The sequence below is a fragment of the Protomyctophum parallelum genome, assembly GCF_964188405.1.
Source record: "Protomyctophum parallelum genome assembly, chromosome: 1".
Lineage (NCBI taxonomy): Eukaryota > Metazoa > Chordata > Actinopteri > Myctophiformes > Myctophidae > Protomyctophum > Protomyctophum parallelum.
The window spans coordinates 11,269,852-11,288,714 of NC_139697.1; the positions used below are offsets into that span (position 1 = coordinate 11,269,852).

Here is an 18,863-nt window from a genome sequence, read left to right on the forward strand (position 1 = left end):
CCGATTAATTGGTTTAAGGCCAATATCGGTCGATACTGATGTGTTTGACGATTAATTTCCCATCACTAAAAAAAGTAATGACTTCAAAAAGTTCAAGCGTCTTGTAATTGGTCCCTCATACAGTCAGTAACGGGGACCAATTACAAGAGACATTAGAGAGCCACCTGGCATTACATGCAAGCATTATGCATATTCCAGTGTATAATTACAACAGACTTTTGCCCATATTTTGCTGGGGGCCTGGTCTCAACTTTATGACTGTGGTGTCCAGAACTACTGAGTCTTAACTTGGGCTCCTGGGGAATAACAAAGTACTGCTGTTCATTCTAACGGTCTAATCAAGGAGCCATTCAGACTTGGGGCATCGGCAAAATGCAATTAACCGCATGGTATCGTATACAAAACTAGCCACAGTGTGCCTTCATGATGCTGGTAACGAATGCACAGGTTTCAGCACAGGTACTTTACTGCACACAAAAAAGGGAAAGGAAAGAGCTGTTGAATTATGTAGAGAAGCTTCAGGGAGATCCCCAGGCCCAGTTCCTAGGCCCATTGTGGTTTGAATATTCTCGCATGGCTTAATTGGTCTCTAATTCCAAAACTTGAAGTAAAACTTTGTTCAGATAAAACAAAAAGCTCTCAGAGGACAACTGGATGACATCTACTGTCTAGTAGTTGCATTAGCATCAAACTCAACTATAGCATAATTAGTCTATCAACGAAAAATCTTAGTTGTTTTTCTTACTTTAGTAAAGTGTACACCTTTTTTTTTGGTGTTGATTCTTTAAACGGACAATTTAAAGTCTTGACTTTGCTCTTCATTGTGCTGGAACACCTTGAATGGAAAGCCCATCTTTCCCAGAATATTCCCAAGATGACAGCATACGTTCCTAAAGAATAATAGTTACGGAGATTCAAGAAACATGGTACTCTACACTGCCAGCACATAATATATGAGTGGAAGGTCCAGCCATTTTTTTAACAAGACGGTTGGTGTTTGTTTTTTATTATAGGCTATATATATATATATAAAGCTAAGGAAAGCAAAGGCGATAGTAGAGTACAGCATATATTATATTTTTGCTGCTTTTGAAGAACATTCACCTTAACCGTCTTCCTGCCATTGCCGAAGCCCTTCGGCAATTGAAGCATTAATTTGATATTAACGCTTGCTGCCATTGCCGAAGCCCTTCGGCAATTGCCCTTTATTAGTGCATATGATTGATCAAGCCATAATGCTACTCACGTTAGCCGGTTAGCTAGCACTGTTGTTAGCACTGCACTGGATCGTTCATATTAATTCACCGTCGCCATAAGAATCCATTCTATCCGTTTCTTTCAATCGCCTGTATCTCCTATTCCTTGTCCCAGATGGCATTTTTGGTCAAAACAGCGTTTCTTTGACGGCACGAGCCGACGTTGTGGAGTGCAAAAATGTACCGGCATTTTTCGATCATGTAAACAAAGGTTGTCTTGGCAACGTAAAGCTGGCAGGGATAAGCTCACTTCCGGTTGAGGCAAAATGTGGCTTTTCAAAATAAGAGCTCAAATTAAAAAAATGCTGGCATGAATTAGGTCCTAATTTCTCAATAAATGGCAGCAGTAAAAGGGTTAATGCTATAATGCTGTAGGCTGAACATTGCGACACGACACCAATTTGAAAGTGGTTACGTTTGTGGATTATATATATAGAGAGAGAGAGAGAGAGAGAGAGATTATTGCACTGGCACAACACATACATTGATCATCATGTTTAGTACCCGACATTGGCCAGTATGGCCAGTATTGACCAGACAATAACCAGTACAGGTTATTGCAGTGTGAAAGATGCCCTCCTCCATCTCCATTTGGGTATTTTTGTGTACGCATTATACAGTATATCTTCTTTTGCAGCACCATCTGTCTCTCTTACTCCCCCCTCATTTTCTCTCACACTCTCCCTTAATCTGTCTTGCTTCTCTGTCTCTCTACATACATGTATGCACCTCCAGCCCTGTGTGGAGGCGATGTCAGAGGTCCCTGGGGAACTATTCTGAGTCCAGGCTTTCCAGACAGCTACCCTTCATCTCTCAACTGCACCTGGACCGTGGAGGTCAGCCACGGGAAAGGTAGGACACACGTACAGATTCACAACATACACATTCTTTAATATAATGTTGTGCACGTATATATACAGTACACGCAACCTAGATGTTTTCATCTGCGCTTTAGTTGTATGCCGATATACAAGCGCTCAATGCGTCGTGGCGCGACATATTGTGAGCTTTCGATCCAATCCAATCCAACTTTATTTATAGAGCACATTTAAAAACTTAAAAGCTTGGGAATAAAAAAGTGTTTTAAGACAGGTATTACAAATTGAGATAGAGGGGGACAGTAGGGGAGGGAGTTCATTCCAAAGTTTAGGGGCAGCCACAGAAAAGGCTCGATCCCCCCTTAGTATCAGCTTGGACTTCGGGACCTCCAGCAGCAGTTTGTCTGCCGATCTAAATTTTAGTAGTAGCAGCAAAAAGTGTGTTTTGAAGAAAATCCAGTTAAGGTGGAAATGGACGTGACCAATATGGGGAGTTGCATGCAAAGTTTGTTGCCATTCGGTTCAGCTGTCTCTAATATTAGCTGTACACACACAGAGTTAGACAGACACATGGACATGGGCAGCTTTACATTTAGACATGCAATGTATTTGATTGTTGTTTGATGTTTTCCCATCGGATTAGGTGAAGGTGAACATGCTTACATGAAAAGAACATGATAAACGCCTATGCAACCACAGGAAAACTATTATTATTGTAATTCTGGCGAAAACTCAGGACAATTTTGTAGTGAATGTTGAAAACCCGGGACATTTTAGTATTTTAGAGATATTTGTCGGGACACGCAGTTTGAAAACGGGACAACCATGGCCAAACCGGAACGTCTGGTCACCCACATCAAACGAACACGCATAGGAAGTGAAGCATGTTTTTAACTGTGTTGCAAGTTTAGTTGTACATAATTTTGTGATGGAAGTTGTGCCAGCGTGGTGAAAGTAGACAAGTGACGAACGGATTGGTTGGATGAGATTCTATGTAGTTTTTCATTATGTAATATCTCTGGGTTTTCTAGGGACAATCATAACAAGACACCATGTCTCCCTCCCCCATTGTCACCTCAGCCAGCCACTTATATTCCTGTCGTTGTCCACACACAAAAGGGCGATTTTTCCTCTGCATCAGCTCAGTGTTCCACCTATTCACATGCAATGAGTTCTGGGACAGGGCTCCATGGGTAGTCATTACTCAAGACAAAACATCCTTTGTTACATTTGATTACTGCTCTTGTTCTAAAACGAGAGAGAGAGAGCAGCTGTTCGTGTCTCTTGTTCACTCATTTGTCAATCTGAGAACCGAACCCATTGTCAAAAAATAAAGGAAAAACAGCTCCCTCTTTTCCTTGAATTTGAGTCGACGTGAGTCAACAGTCTGTCTTGAGAGACTACTCATTTGTTCATTAAGTATTAACTAACTATATGAACTCAAAGTAAATGATTTTCCAAATATATCTTGAGACGACAAAGTGTGAAAATCCCTGTCAAAACATTGAAGCCGTATTTCTCAGAAGAAATATATTTTGGGGCCTCTCAGTGAAATGGAAAAGCAGAAATGGAGTGTAATTGCTGTGTTTTGTCACACAGTGTTTCTCATCACCCACTTGTCTAATCTGCCTTGATATGTTTGACCTTCTTTTGTCTGTCTTTTTTGGTTGCTCACGTTTCTGTAAAGTGATCTGTTTTATACAAAAGTAATTTACATAATTTTGTAAATGGTAATGCTGTTGATGTTTTTTATCTTAGCTAATTATATTAGTTGTATCTCGTAATGGCCTCCATGCTTCACAGGGATCAATGTGGCAGTAATTAGCGTTGTTGTGTTATCTGTATTATTTAAATGTTTAACAGTTCTCGTGGGTGTGTTACACAGTAAAATGTTCATTTAACGCTGAGAGAGTACAAATGCCATTTGTCCACTGTCTGAGTTACAAATGGATACATTTACACTGAGGATTTCTTCTGTGGTATCTCTCTCTCTATCTACTGCCTTTCTCTTGTCACCAGTTATATGGTCTTCTTTTGCAAAGGAAACGTATTATTCACCAATGGAATGGGATTAGAAAACACTCACACTGAATGCACACCAGCAGTGGACGTTCGCTGCCATGTTCTGACAATGTGGCGACTGGCGAGCTTCAATAAAAAGTCTATGGAGAGAGTTGAGAAAAGGTCAACTTATGATGACAAGCCAATCATAAGCGCACTGTCCCCTGAAGAGTGCAGAAGTCATAGGTGTGGACTAGGGCTCTCAACACCACAGTACACTGCTGTATGGAAGTAGAAAATATTGATAACAAAGTTTCAAACTATCTGGTGGTGGTGGTGATGTACATTGGTGTGAAATCAATCCACATTTAGCAGCTACGTTCTATGTTTAGCTACAGCCTATTTCTTATCTAAAATGTATGAATCCTTTAAAAACATATAGCTTCCAGAGACGAGCATGGAGTGTCTGTATACTTGTCCTGCCTGCCTGATAACTGCTCCCAGACTGCTGACTTTGATCCACTCTGACCACCCAGGCTCAAGTTGCAGCACAACTCAATGCCAAATTAATATATACATTCGTTCAAAGTTGCTGGTGTGAATTCAGCGTCAGTGAAATGTTTACAGACCTTTACCAGTTTCTCTACTCAGTTTAACATAGAGTTTGAAATAGATGTGGTGAGGACCATTTTCCTGGTTCAAGAAAAAGCCTTAACAATTAGAAAAAGATACAGGTTGGGGTTAGTGTTATAGGATATACAGTAGGATTTCGTATATCTAGAGGTTACATTTAAGGGTTAGGGTTATAGCATTTTCCCTGTCTTCTACTGTGAGAAATAGCTGATATACAGGCTCAAAGACGGATTGTGAGCTTGTATATCTGCTATCTTCTGTCAGCTATTTTCAATGCCGTCCTAAAATGCCAACCTAAAATGTTGTACAAGTGTAGTAATACAAACCTGTGTGTGTGTGTGTGTGTGTGTGTGTGTGTGTGTGTGTGTGTGTGTGTGTGTGTGTGTGTGTGTGTGCGTGTGCGTGTGCGTGTGCGTGCGTGTGCGTGTGCGTGTGACAGGGGTCCAGTTCCAGTTTAATTCCTTCCATCTTGAGGACCAACACGACTACCTCCTGGTCACAGAGAACGGGAGCTTCACTCAGCCACTGGCTCGCCTCACCGGCAGCGAGTTGCCTAGCAACATCAACGCCGGTCTCTATGGCAACTTCAAAGCCCAGCTGCGCTTCGTCTCCGACTTCTCCATCTCATACGAAGGCTTCAACATAACTTTCTCCGGTAAAGTATAGGGCTGCAACAGTTCATCAAACTAATCGATTTAGTCCATCATATAATTTTTTTTTACAAAAAACGCTGATTAATTTTACAAACGGAAAAAAGGGTGGAAAAAGAAAAACAATTTTGAAGGGAAAATGTAAATGTAGCTTCTTTCAGTTTTAAAATTGCAAAGAATGAAATGATACAAACTCTTAAAGATCTTAAAGATCTGCTATTTTCACACACACACAAATCATCCAAGAAAACGCGCTTCTCGATTGTTTGATCAATTTAAATATGAAATTATATATGAATTATCTGAATTATCGCCAAGAAAAGAATGTATTTTTGCTTGCAGCCCTACAGTAATTATATACAGTACTGCTGTTGCACTGGAGATGCCCCTGTTACCTGTCATTCACCTTCCATTTCAGTCTGTCAGGATCCCTCCCTCTTCAGACGATGAAAATAAGCCTGTTAATTATGCAGAGGCTTTCATGTCCTCACTGTCAGGCAGAAACCCTTTTGCTATGTTATGTTTTTGTAATACCAACATGAATGAGTACGTAAAAAAGGATGCCCTGTTTTGGGCATTTCCTCCCGCCCAGAAAAACTGCTCTTGGCATAATTCCTTACTACACCAGTCTTCCACCAAGGTATCGACACCTATATAGTATACCCAAGACAAGCAGGGAAGCTGGAAGTACCCTCACTAAAAACGCCGGGACAACGCTCCACACGTCCCAAACTCTTCTCCCTTCTGGCGCCAAAACTGTGGAATGCACTTCCCATTGCAGTCAGAACTGCAGCATCACTCCCAATCTTCCCGTAGTCTGAAAACCCACCTTTTTAGACTCCATCATGGCCCATAGCACTTACCCTACCCCCTTAGATAGCATTTCTGTAGACTTAGATAGCATCTGATACAGACTTATAGCATGTTATGTAGACGGCACTATAATTGCATTGTATATAGTCATAGCACGCCATAGTACATATGTATAGCATAGTAGTATATATATATAGTTTATATGTATAGTCTCATAATATAGATATTCCACTGTTACTTTCTTAGCTTATGCATGTTTTATGATAAATGCTTTTGTGATGTATTTCCCATGCTTTTGTTCTTGATTATTGTAAATCGCTCTGGATTAAGAGCGTCTGCTAAATGCCTAAATTGTAAATTGTAAATTGACAAAAACATAGAAAAACCTGCCATCTCCAGTTTACTTCCCGTATCTGTGTGGAGTATAGGCAGCCGCCTTTTTAGGAGATCGGAAGCAGGTTAGTCTATTAATTCTCAAAATGCAACGGGGCTCGAACCCATGGTATGGTCACTGAACTAAATATTGGACCCGGTCGTCACAAGCCACATAATACTCCCAAGATGTTCATAAACTTCATACTATTTTTTTTCTCAAGAGAGACAAAAACTTGTCTACTTTATTATCAACTCGCACCAGTAAACATAGGACGTTCGCCAGATGCAGACGACCACTTAGGAGAATATTTGTAGGATTTGTGTAATGCATCACCATCTTTTGGCTAGAATAATAATGTCACTGCCTTCAGTGGACACCCCAGACAATCCTAAGCAGAAAAACTGCATCTTAAGTTTCATGACTTTGCAATCAAATTAATCACTGTCATTTGCCTGGGTGGTTTATATTTATAACATAATATTGTGTGGTCTGACACACTTATAATACATAACACTGCTTATACTAGGATTAGGGGCTCTTGTTGTCTCCTGTTTATGGGCTCTTGAAGAGTTCCATATGAAATGCATGTGAAGGGAGGTTTTACGAAATTATATATGTGGCTGGCTACGTACTATCGCGCACGCACACATGCACACGTACACACTGTATTTATAATCTCTAAATGCACAAACGGTACTATTGGGGCTCCCTACAGCTCTGTCTGTACCTTGCACGTTTTACGTTGCTATATTGTAGTCGTGTGACTGGTGTACATGCTGTATTTTAAAGCAGTTATCATGTGTGTTCTCTCCAGAGTACACCCTGGAGCCATGTGAAGACCCTGGAATGCCTGATTTCGGCAGGAGAAACGGCTACAGCTTCGGCATCGGAGACACACTGACGTTTTCCTGCAACATGGGATACCGCCTGGAGGGGGCGCCAGAGTTGATCTGTCTCGGAGGAGGACGGAGAATGTGGAGCTCTCAGCTACCCCGATGTGTTGGTATGTGATATTCTGTCAACTACAAAGTCAAGGATTTTACACCTCAACCTGTATGATACGAGGCGAGGTAAGACAGCCTCATAATGCTTCGTGTTGTAAGCTTGTAGATCGGCTTTTCGGCTAGACATTAGTGAATGAAAATAGTTTTGATCAAGGGCCACAGCTACTGTAGCAGAGAGCTCAAGGCCAATGATAATAGGAAGGACACGATTAAATGAAAACTTCAGACAGAGGGAAAGAACCAGGAAGAACTGGGTGATACAGGACCAGAAGTGGCAGACACTGCTTTAATGTTCTGCATTTATTGTTACGTAAGACTTTATGGAAAGTGCTACATAATGTGCATTCACCCCCATTCACACATCAGCCTGTTGGTCGTGGGCAGTCACTGTACTGTCGGTGTTCAGTGTTACTTTCACATGATACCAGGCGGAGTGGGGGTTGAACCGGGGAACCTTCAGCTTTCTAGACAACCGCCATAAGTAAGTAGCCTTGCCGAGCCATGAGGCAGGAGCCTATGTCCTGTTTCTGTAGCGTGAGGCAGCTTGATGTACAAGTACACCCCCTGGACGTGACGCTAGTATGTCGCAATCCAACCCTTGATGCAGTGTCAAGCAGGGAGGCACTGGGTCCCATTTTTAGAGTCTTTGGTATGACCCGGCCGGGGATCGAACCCCGACCTCCCAGTATCAGGGCGGACACTCTAACCACAAGGCCAGCTGGTAGAGTTCCGCCATACATTGGTATATTTATTGGCTCAGTCCCCTTCATTGTGTGACAGTATAGATGCATTCTGTGGATGTCTTGAAATCCGATGTTACATATTTACGGTTATTTCATTTCAGCCAGTTACAGACTGTGTCAGGAGTTAGGAAACACTATATGCTGTTTGACACGTACTGTTATTGCTTGTTTATGCTTTGTTTGTTTTTTGTCCAAACTTCTTGAGGGAGAGTGTAAAACTGACATTTGCAAGCAGTACATTTCAGTGATATGTCTTGAGCAATTCACTTGTCGACCGTGATTATTTTCCAGCCAGAGCTCATTATTCTTAATTTGACTGTTGCCGTCAACACTCCTGTCTTGTAGTGAAGGAGAGTGTGACTTTCAGGCTCATCCTTTTGTTTTTTGTACAATAATACTCCTGAGTTGAACAACAGATTAACAGGACAAAGTTTCTTTACTTATGCTTATCGAATAGTAACGCTGCCCGGTGGTGAAGACCCAAATTGAGCAAATGAAGTGTAATCGCCCACCAGAAGTGTGCATGGGCCCGCGTTTCATTCCCAACCCAAATGCCGTGACTAAGCATTTTGAAATCAATAGGCGATAACAGGCACCAATTAACACAGGGAGGACAAATTACCTGGCAGGCTGAAAAGGCAAAGAGAGACAAACTTCAAGATCTGTGTGAGCAGCTGAGGAAATAAATGAGGTTTGATTTGTGCGGAGAGGTGGTGTACAGTAGAATCAATCAAGGCCTGACGGAATAAATAGTGAGTACTTCTGCATTCTTCCACGGTCTGCTGCTTTTAACCCATTTTTGGCGGGAACCCCTTTTGGTGTTTTAAACATTATGTTATAATTTAGCTATTGAAAAATAGCAGATCTACAAGCTCATAGAGCGCCACCGAGTGGCGCGCTACGAGCTTGTAGGTCTGCTATTTCTTTTTTTATCGTGAAAATGTGGCGCAAATCCTGACAGAAAACTGTCAGGATTTAGAAGACATTTTATACATTTTGAGGTCCGGCCTGAATGGGTTAATACGCCCTTGGGCAGTGCAGAACTATTCAGCATGACAGACAATGCAGTTCTGACAAAGTACCGTCAACGATGGAGTTTGTCTTGGTTGAACTGTGGCCTTCATGCTGCTGAACCCTCATTGAGAGTTCCATGGCTGTCTGAGAAGGATTCAACTGTTTGAATGGTTGCCAATGGCCAGCAGACATGTTGCTCACCATACCAAAACAAATAGTATTGCTTGCAATAGGTCAAGATGGTTATACAGAGAACTTCACTGCGTGTGCTGTGAACAGAGTTTGGTCAGACTTGATTTAGTGGATATAGGAGAAACTTGTTTGGTGTTCTGATTGGTTCAGACCAAATGTTGCCCTTTCAACCTTGAGCGAGGAGAGTTTTCAGTGCTTTTGGATGCGGGAAGGCTCGCCGGAACCGGGCCGCCCCCCTGGGCACGTTAATATTACCAAATGTATATCCATTTGCATACAGTATTTCCCCAAGAAATACACAGTAAGTGTTAAAAGCTTTGATGTCAGTGGTCATGTTATAACTGGCCCTTAGCGCTTCTCTAGACCATTAAACCTCTAATTTGACATTGGTGAGCAGGGTTTAGGCTGTGGTATAAGGTCAAGTGTTTGCTTCTGTAGTCGAAACACATTTGTAGCCTGACTGACATAATCATTGATACTGTGATTATGTTTCTACTGACCTCTATTGAATATTATTGCCAGAGGAGAGGAAAAGAAGAGAAGAAAGGTTCCAGGAGATGTTGTAGAGTGTAACATATTTTTAAAAGCAGGGGGGGGGATGATATCGAAAATTATCCATTCCATTCAAAACCTAAAGGTTTATTTATTGTCACAAACAGAATGAATAGCAAAAGCCCAGAGGGGGAAAGGGAACAGGACCTGGAAAGACACGCATGACAAACGCAAAGCAAAGCACATCTCCAAAACACCGAACCTGTAACAAATAGGAAGGGCTTAAGGGAACAGGAGAAGTGGAGGAGAACGCAAGGGAGGAGACGGGAGCCGAGAGGATGGGTGAGGACCGGAGAGGAAACACTGAAAAAGCAGAGCAATTCCCATGGAAGAGTTCCGAAGTATATGAGAAGAGAGGACCAGGGGGGGAATACCAAGGAGCGGAGCGCACGGGAGGGGAAGAGATGCAGAGGGTGATGAGATTAAAGGGGAGGAGGGCATGGGAGACATTTTTCATAGAGAGAAATAGAGAGGGGAAGAAAGAGAGATAGAGAGGGAGAGGGTTTACGAGCTATGAGGGAGAGGGTGGAGAGGTAATTTTCTAAATGGAACCCATGGCGGCGTGATTTATTGACAATATGACAGCTGTAATATACTATTACACCACTAGAGACAGACAGAGAGAGAGGGAGGGAGAGAAAGAAGGAGAGAGAGGGAAGAGGGAGAAGGAAGGAAGGAAGGAGATCAAGCTGTAGAGACCTGCAGGAAAGAATGTTTGGAGGGCAAGACAAGAGCAGTGAAGACAGAGTTGGTGTGAGAGTGAGAAAGAGAGAAATAAGGAGATGTTGGGTGCGAGATGGAGGGAGAGAGGGAGAGAGGGAGAGAGGGGGAGACTGGGAGAGGGGGAGAGAGGGAGAGTGGGGCTTCTTGGAGTGATTAGGAGGTGAAGAAGCTTTCAGCAAGAGGAAGGAAATGAAGGATTGGAGGGAAAGGGAGAGAGAGACAGAGAATGTAAATTAGTTTCTGAGTGTTACTGCTTGCCCATGTTTCTCTACCATTCTGGACAGCTGATAATACGACTGCATAACAAGGTCGTTACATAAACCAACCAACCACACACACACACACACACACACACACACACACACACACACACACACACAGACACACACACACATGCACACACATGCATGTGCAAACACACATTCATAGCATTGTCCTCACAAGACAGCACCTCTATATTTTGTTGTAGAGACCTCATTTGCACTTCATTAGTCAGAAATGATATAAGCTCTCAAACGTGAAAGCACACACGCACGCGCACGCACACGCACACAAAGACACACATGCAGTGTTGAAAAGTTACTCTAGCAGAATGTAGTCATTTATAAAAGATTAGAAACCATCCTCCTCTGTGGCTGTGGGGAAACTTCACTTCAATGACAAAAAGTTAAAGGAGTCGAGTCCGACCGCAGGAAAGTACAAATCATCTTGATTCACACACCCGTACAGCAGTGTGGAAACGTTGGTGCGGAGATTAATGCGCTTTAAAACATAGCGGGGAGAAAAGAGAATGCATATTTGATATTTCCGGGGGGATTTCCACAGGAGTCTCACATGTGTGGTGTTAATTCATGTGCTCAAACCCACACATATGCACATCTTTACTGTACGTATGTATCATAATTGGAGTATGACCTGATTCATACTCAGTTGGGTGCCAGCATTGCACGTCGAAAATAGCCAAAACGCTCACAACGCGTTGCAGCGTGATGGGTTGTGAGCTCGTGAGCTTGTAGAGACATTGACACGCAAAGTATAAATTGGGTTCAGTTCAGTTTACACAAAGCTATTTCCAAGTAACATTTTCACATTGTCTCTCCTCCCTCTTACTCTCTCTCTCTCTTTCTCTGCAGCCGAGTGTGGCTCTCACGTTGCAAATAATGAGGGGATCCTTCTGTCTCCCAACTACCCGATGAACTATGACAACAACCACGAGTGCATTTACAGTATCCAGGTAATGTGGTGGCCTGCCTCCAATGCAACAATCAGCCTCAATCAGAGGATTCTCAACCTTTTCAGCTTCAAGGACACTTGAATTCTGTTGTATCCTACTGACTCACCTGCCAGCGAAGAAGCCTTCGTCCTACTCCCGTCCAACACACCCCGCTGACATGTGCCGCCCCCAGCCCGTAGGAGCACATCCAATGACCAATATCACCAATCCTCTCCGCTTCCCTCCCCCGAACACAAGCCAGTTGTGTTCACATATAGGCGCCTGACGAAGCCGGATGCACCGCGGTGGATTCGAACCCACAACCTCCGTGGTCGTGGGCAGGGACTTTACCACTGTGCCACCTGAGCGCCTATAAAGATAGTTTTAATTTGATCTCTGAGAGTGTACCGATACGGAACAAAAGGTAATACTGCTCCGATATACTGTATAATGGATTGCATTTTTATAGTGCTTTTCTATGCACAAAGTGCTTACTCAAAGCACTTACAATGGCCCATTCATTCACGCCAGCGTCCTCACTTCACACATTCACACAGCAATGGTGGCAAGCTAACATGCCTGGCACCGACCGACTCATTGGAGGCAATGTGGGGTTCAGTGTCTTGCGCAAGGACACTTCGACAGGAGGAGCCGGGATTCTAACCGCCGACCCACAGATCATTATATGGTATAAGGAGACCCATAAGGGTCCTTTTGGTTCCTAACTACCAATCATCTAGTTTGGGATCCCCTGGAACTCACTCATTGACCCTTGGGGGTCCCCGGACCCTACGTTGAGAAACATTATAAATCGCCAATAAATTGCCTATTTAAATAGTTTTCAGTAAAAAATAAAATAAAAAATAAAATAAAAAAACTAACCCTCTGTTTGTAGCTCACATGAATCAGGGACATCATGATGGTATTTCACAGAAGACGGGCTACCCAGAGACCACTTCAAGTACTTGTAGGCTGCGCCTGGTTGTTGCATAAATCTGACGCTGACTTTATGTGCTCTATATATACAGGTGCAGGCAGGGAAGGGCATCAACATCTCTGCCAGAACCTTCCATCTAGCCCAGGGGGACATACTCAAGGTACCTAATACGCACGCACGCACACACGCACGCACGCACAAGGGTACACTTTCAGGCACACATGCACACCACACCCACACACACACACACACAGACTATAAAACCAACTTTTTTCCGGTAGAACGCTTCCATTTGTCACATCAGGACACACTCAACGTAATGCATATTTGCACACATAAACACACACACACCCTCGCATGCACGCGCATACAGTACACGCACGTGTGCGCGCACACGCGTCCCCCTACACAACGCGTAGAGGGAAAGCACATACACTTCTATACCATGGCGTCTGTCCATTGTCTTCACGGCGTCTCCTCATCATTCTGTGACGGAGGAGCTGTAACACTGTCCTCGCCGTCTCGTCTCCCGGATTTACGGGGCGTCCATACGAGGCGGCCCACAATGCATCAGGAGCTTTACTAGATCCTCCATCACTCCTCCTCGCCACACCACCCTCCCCCTTCCACCATCTTGTCTCCTCCCGTCTCCATAAACAGATCAATGAAAGTAAAAGCAATGCATTTGCCATGTCCTTGGAGTGTTTATTAGATCATCCATATAGGGATCAATGTATTGATCTATATTGTTGTTGTTGTCTCAGATCTATGACGGTAAAGACAGCACGACCCACGTCCTTGGAGCTTTCACCGGGTCGTCCATGTTGGGTCTGACGCTGATTTCCACCTCCAATCACTTGTGGTTGGAGTTCTACAGCGACCCGGAAAGCACGGGGGAAGGATTCAAGTTGGTCTACTCCAGTACGTATATGCATGATTCACTACAAACTAGCACGCTCTTTCAACTAACACTAGACTATATTCCCGTACAATAATCAACCATCGTGTACTACTCTGTCAAATAAAATGGCATTGAGGGCTCCGATGTGATACAGTAAAATGTAGTATGCATGTTCAACATAAGGTAGAGCTTCCCAACCGTTTCAGGATCAGGGCCCACTTAAAAAAATAATATATATATAAAAAAAAGGCAAATAAATCTTTAAAAAAAAAATATATATATATGTATATATATATTTTTAAAGATTTATTTGCCTTTTTTTGCCTTTATTGATAGGTCGAAAGTAGACTGACAGGAAATGGGGGGAAAGACAAGCAGCAAAGGCCGTGGGGATCGGGAGTGGAACCCGCAGCACGCCGTCAGGCTGGCTCAGCAGCCTAGGTGCCCAGACGGTTGAGCTAACCGTCAGGCTGGCTCAGCAGCCTTGGTGCCCAGACGGTTGAGCTAACCGTCAGGCTGGCTCAGCAGCCTAGGTGCCCAGACGGTTGAGCTAACCGTCCGGGCCAAAAATAACATCATTTAACCTTCTTATTAAAAAGAATTGACATTATAATTATAATTTCATAATTCTAATATTAAGTGTCAGTGTCAAAGTGTTTAGCCAGATATTTGCCGGCCCACTTGGCCTACAGTTTGTGAATTGTTGCTTTAGGTATCTATGATAAACCACATCTACTATCTCACACATCTCATACTAATGTACAATAGCAGGGCATTCTGCTTGGCCTGCCATAAAGTGCAGATGAAGGCTAGCGATGTTCACAGCCTTGGAGAGACTCCCTTGAGGAATCACACGCAGACTGACCTTTGATATGATTCTTTGTAGAATAGGAATCAGAATTACTGTACATTGATTCTGCTGTTACGTGTTGATCGTATACAATACATCCTTCATGGGGAGGATCCCTTATGAGGCCACTTGTGTTCCTTGTATTTTCTGTATTATTGTCTATATGTTGTTTTATTTCCTTTTTCTTTTATGCCAGTACATAAGGCCTGCTGGTTATAAATTCCAGCCAAATGTGTAAGGTGCAGTGGTGGTCTCAGGCTGGGTAGGGGGGAGAAGAAAATATAACACACAGTAGGGAACTATTAACTATTTAACCTCTTTGAAGCACATTGCTGGTGGGAATAGCATAGGATGAGTTCTCTAACAGATATGGCAGCTCGGCCATCTATCATGCCTTTCCATGCAGTGATTTGAGATGGTAAAAGGCGGTGAAGACCTAATGGGATTTACCCCATTTGGCCCTTGATCTCCGGTTCAGCTCCTTGGAGAGGACTTCAAGAAAAGTAAATAACACCTTTCGCTGGTAATGTTCCTCCGAGCTCTGTGCCTGGTGGTCCTCTGTTGAAGATTGCGATCTGGACTTGTACCTCTGAGATACAGTTGCTGGCTCTATCAGGCTTGGCCAGGTTGTGCTTCATCACACACCTCAAAGCCAGCTGCTTGGCTTTTGAAAGTTAGGACCCTGAGTTCCAGCCTGATTCATTCGCTGCATTCCGTGAATTTGCTTTGTGACTCACTGCTCAGTCTGGCCAGCAGGCTGTTTGACTTGTATTTCATAACGTCACCTCACCTGTTATGTAGCCCGTTGTTGCTGATACGTTATAGGCCATGCAGCGCCACTATGTTCATGCTTCTCACTGTTGGAAAAAAATTGCGCCAGTTCGAGACTCGAGAGTCAAACCTACAGTAATAAAAAGTAGTCCACTGTCAGATTCAGTAGTACAAAAAAAAAGCTGGTGGCTGTGTGGGGTGAGTTTAGTGAATGATAAGGGGACGTTGCAGGGAAACAGCATGCAGTAGGCGCATTGATACGACATCAAACAGGTTTTTTTGCTCCCTTTTTCATGTCACGCCTACCTTGGAATTAGGAGATTTTCCAGACTGAGAAGGGAGTGACAAAACAAATTAACGGAATGCAGCGAATCAGGTTGGAACCCAGGCTACTGAGTTCCTCCTCTTAGCTCGTTGCTTTCACCCTTTGTCTGACAAAGGGTTTGTCGTTTCCGTCTAACGGTCTGCACATCGGAAGCGCTGAAAAGGCTAAGAAAACAAAGTGGATGGGATGCCCCCTGCCCCATGCAAACATTTATGTTTAGCGTTTGCAGTTGCATAATTATGTGCTACTATAAATCTAATTAGTCAAAGTCTGTCTAGCTACAGTAGCTGCGTCGTGATTGGTCGACAGCTTCCTGTTCGAGACCTTTACAAGGCGTAGTTGCATTTTGAAGATTGTGGAGTTGTCTGGCTTGAGAGACTACAGTAATAGTACAGTATACCCTTTCCATGAGCCATTACACACTGCGTGGCACTGACAGATCCAAAGCAACGGCAGTCTCCAACTCTCCATGCATGGAAATGGAATACATCCAAAAGCTGCCTTGCAAAGAGCACCGCCTTCAGTGGAGTCTGCTGGATCACTCTCAGCCTTGTGTTCATGTAGAGGCCAACACATCTAGTATTACACGCCCGCATTTCTTTGTGTGCAATGCAAATGATTTTGTGCGCATTACAGCTTTGTGCGTGCCGGTTCGGTTGGCCAAGTCATTGACTGAATGCCGAGTATGTGTAAGTGCCGTTTACGACAGTGCTTTTTGGCCGTGATACGTCATTGACTTTAGCTCTGCGTTTTAAACCCAGATTTGTGGGTCTTCGACTACTGGTCAATCACAGCGGGGCTTTCCTAAAACTGCGCTCAGCAAGGAACGCTGCCTCTATCCTTGCTCTACTCCCCCCCCCCCCCCCCCCCTCTCTCTCTCTGCGATCGACGATTACAACCTGCCCAGCACGGAAAAAACGCAGTCAGTGGCTGCTCATCGCTGTCTGCCTTCGTTCAAAATCACTCGGACACACGATATTCACGGAAAAAACAACGGATGTGTGGCGTTAGACGTGAGCGTGCCGCAGCTGTGCAAGCGTCTAGTCTTCTACATCTTCCCCTCTGCAAGCCTTTTCACCTCATGTACTCTCTGGCGACATGCATCCCATGAGGACATTATTGTCTTACATGTAGAGCCTGTCTAATGCCGAGCATGTAGGGCTTTTATTTGTTGATTACTCATACAGCGAAAAAAATTGCAACAGCAACAGTGCAATTACATACATTACGATAACACTGGAGTCTACAGTATATTGCACTGCATTGATTTCTCTCTCCACTGGAAGGACACCCTGGAGGGCACACCGTCACGTTTTCTCCAATGGAAGAGCACAAATAGAACCTTTTAATTCCAAGGACCCCCATAACTCTGAGAGTATGCACAATGGAATGATTTGTATAAACACTCAGAGTTAGAGACCAGTAAGGGCCCATTCGGAACCCCCTCAAGGAACCCTGAGGGTTCCTGGACTTTAAGAACCAACCACTGCAATAGAGGGAACGTCATTATATTGTTTTGCACATTGTCATGTTTCCTTGCACATTGGAGAGTACTTTACTTTACAAGTAAGACGCGAGAACGCGGGAAGCGAACGCAGATCGTAAATTGCAATAACAGTCGTTGTTAAGCAGCGGCGGGTGGTGTAACAGCGGGACACACAGACATTCAGTGTCGTTGTTAAGCAGCGGCGGGTGGTGTAACAGCGGGACACACAGACATTCAGCCCTTGCTGTCTAGCTGCGCCCTCTGGTGTGTCGTTGTTGAGCAGCAGTAAACAGGACTGTGACTGCTTAGCTAACGTTAGCCCATATGCACACACTAGTACACATAGCCTAGTTACAGACAGTGTCGTTGTGACAGTATTAATTTTATGTTGGGCCTAGTACAGCAAGTTACAGACAGTGTCGTTGTTAAGCAGCGGCGGGTGGTGTAACAGCGTCGTTGTTAAGCAGCGGCGGGTGGTGTAACAGCGGGACACACAGACATTCAGCCCTTGCTGTCTAGCTGCGTCAGCCCTTGCTGTCTAGCTGCGCCCTCTGGTGGCGGGCGGGTGGTGTAACAGCGTGACACACAGACATTCAGCCCTTGCTGTCATACTAAGTGGCTCACTGCGTTCGCAATCACTGCGTTCGCAATCATGTTTTATCTTCCGCGGGGAGATCCAAGAGGTCACTTTGGCATTGTTCTTTTGAACATGGGGGCTTGTTCCACCAAGACAAGGTGAATGACTCTGACATTGGCTGGCCCTCCCCCCCCCCCCCCACCCACAGGCATTGAAGAATCCACGACAAATTGCAAGTGGCGACTATAAGCATCCAAGGTGAATGTGAAGGAAACAGGCCGTGTTTGATGTATGAAACTTTCTCGCAGCTTGGATTGCAGAGTCGGACGACCACATATTCTCGAGCACACAGCAAAAGACACACCCGCATGCCAGGCAGTGCCACCCGGAGCAATGCACAACGTGGAAACACGCAGCTATTTAATGTAGAGGGAAGGGAGGGAGGGGGCCAAATATAGACCTCTTGGGGGCTGTGATCAATGAAGTATGGTTTAAGTGGTTAAACTGTGCCATGTTAGATAGTTTGCCTAGCCCTTTGAATCAGCACTGTTTCCAATGCTATAGTTTTACTCACTTGTATGGCTACTGCTCCTCATATTGTACCAACAACGCAGCTCAATCCGGAGTGTTCATTTAAACGTGATAATGTAAACATGTATCCGTAAGGGTCAGTTTTTACACTTTCAATTATTTTGTATTTTCTTACTTTGAGGAACACTGGAGGAATGAAAAACATTAGACCAGCGTATTCCCAGCTCCATTCCTTATGTCTGTAGGGTATATATAGGGTAATAATAATGATTATAATAAGCAAAAGAAATTGGGGTTCACTAAATAACGCTTGTCAGCTCGTGGTTTGGTAAACGTCCAGGGAACAACCTCAAATGACTGTGCACAATTAAGTGTAAATTGAAAGATAACGAGCGAGTCATTTTAGAGCTTTCTTTCATAAGGGAAAAGGTTGTGTTTACACATGCACATTGTTCTCCAGGTAAAATAACTCATATCTGCGCGGCAAGCATTTTCAT

The 18,863-nt window shown here is 43.9% G+C and overlaps 1 protein-coding gene across 1 annotated transcript in view; it reads left to right on the top strand.

Moving 5' to 3' along the window:
- csmd3b (CUB and Sushi multiple domains 3b) overlaps window positions 1–18,863 on the top strand; it is a gene marked incomplete at its 3' end in the record, with an annotated part of 548,364 nt that overhangs the window by 433,037 nt on the left and 96,464 nt on the right. The window contains exons 20-25 of the mRNA XM_083771581.1: window positions 1,992–2,108; window positions 5,148–5,363; window positions 7,362–7,550; window positions 11,909–12,009; window positions 13,017–13,085; window positions 13,690–13,846. Coding sequence (XP_083627707.1) covers window positions 1,992–2,108; window positions 5,148–5,363; window positions 7,362–7,550; window positions 11,909–12,009; window positions 13,017–13,085; window positions 13,690–13,846 — 849 coding nt within the window. The remainder of the gene's footprint in view (window positions 1–1,991; window positions 2,109–5,147; window positions 5,364–7,361; window positions 7,551–11,908; window positions 12,010–13,016; window positions 13,086–13,689; window positions 13,847–18,863) is intronic.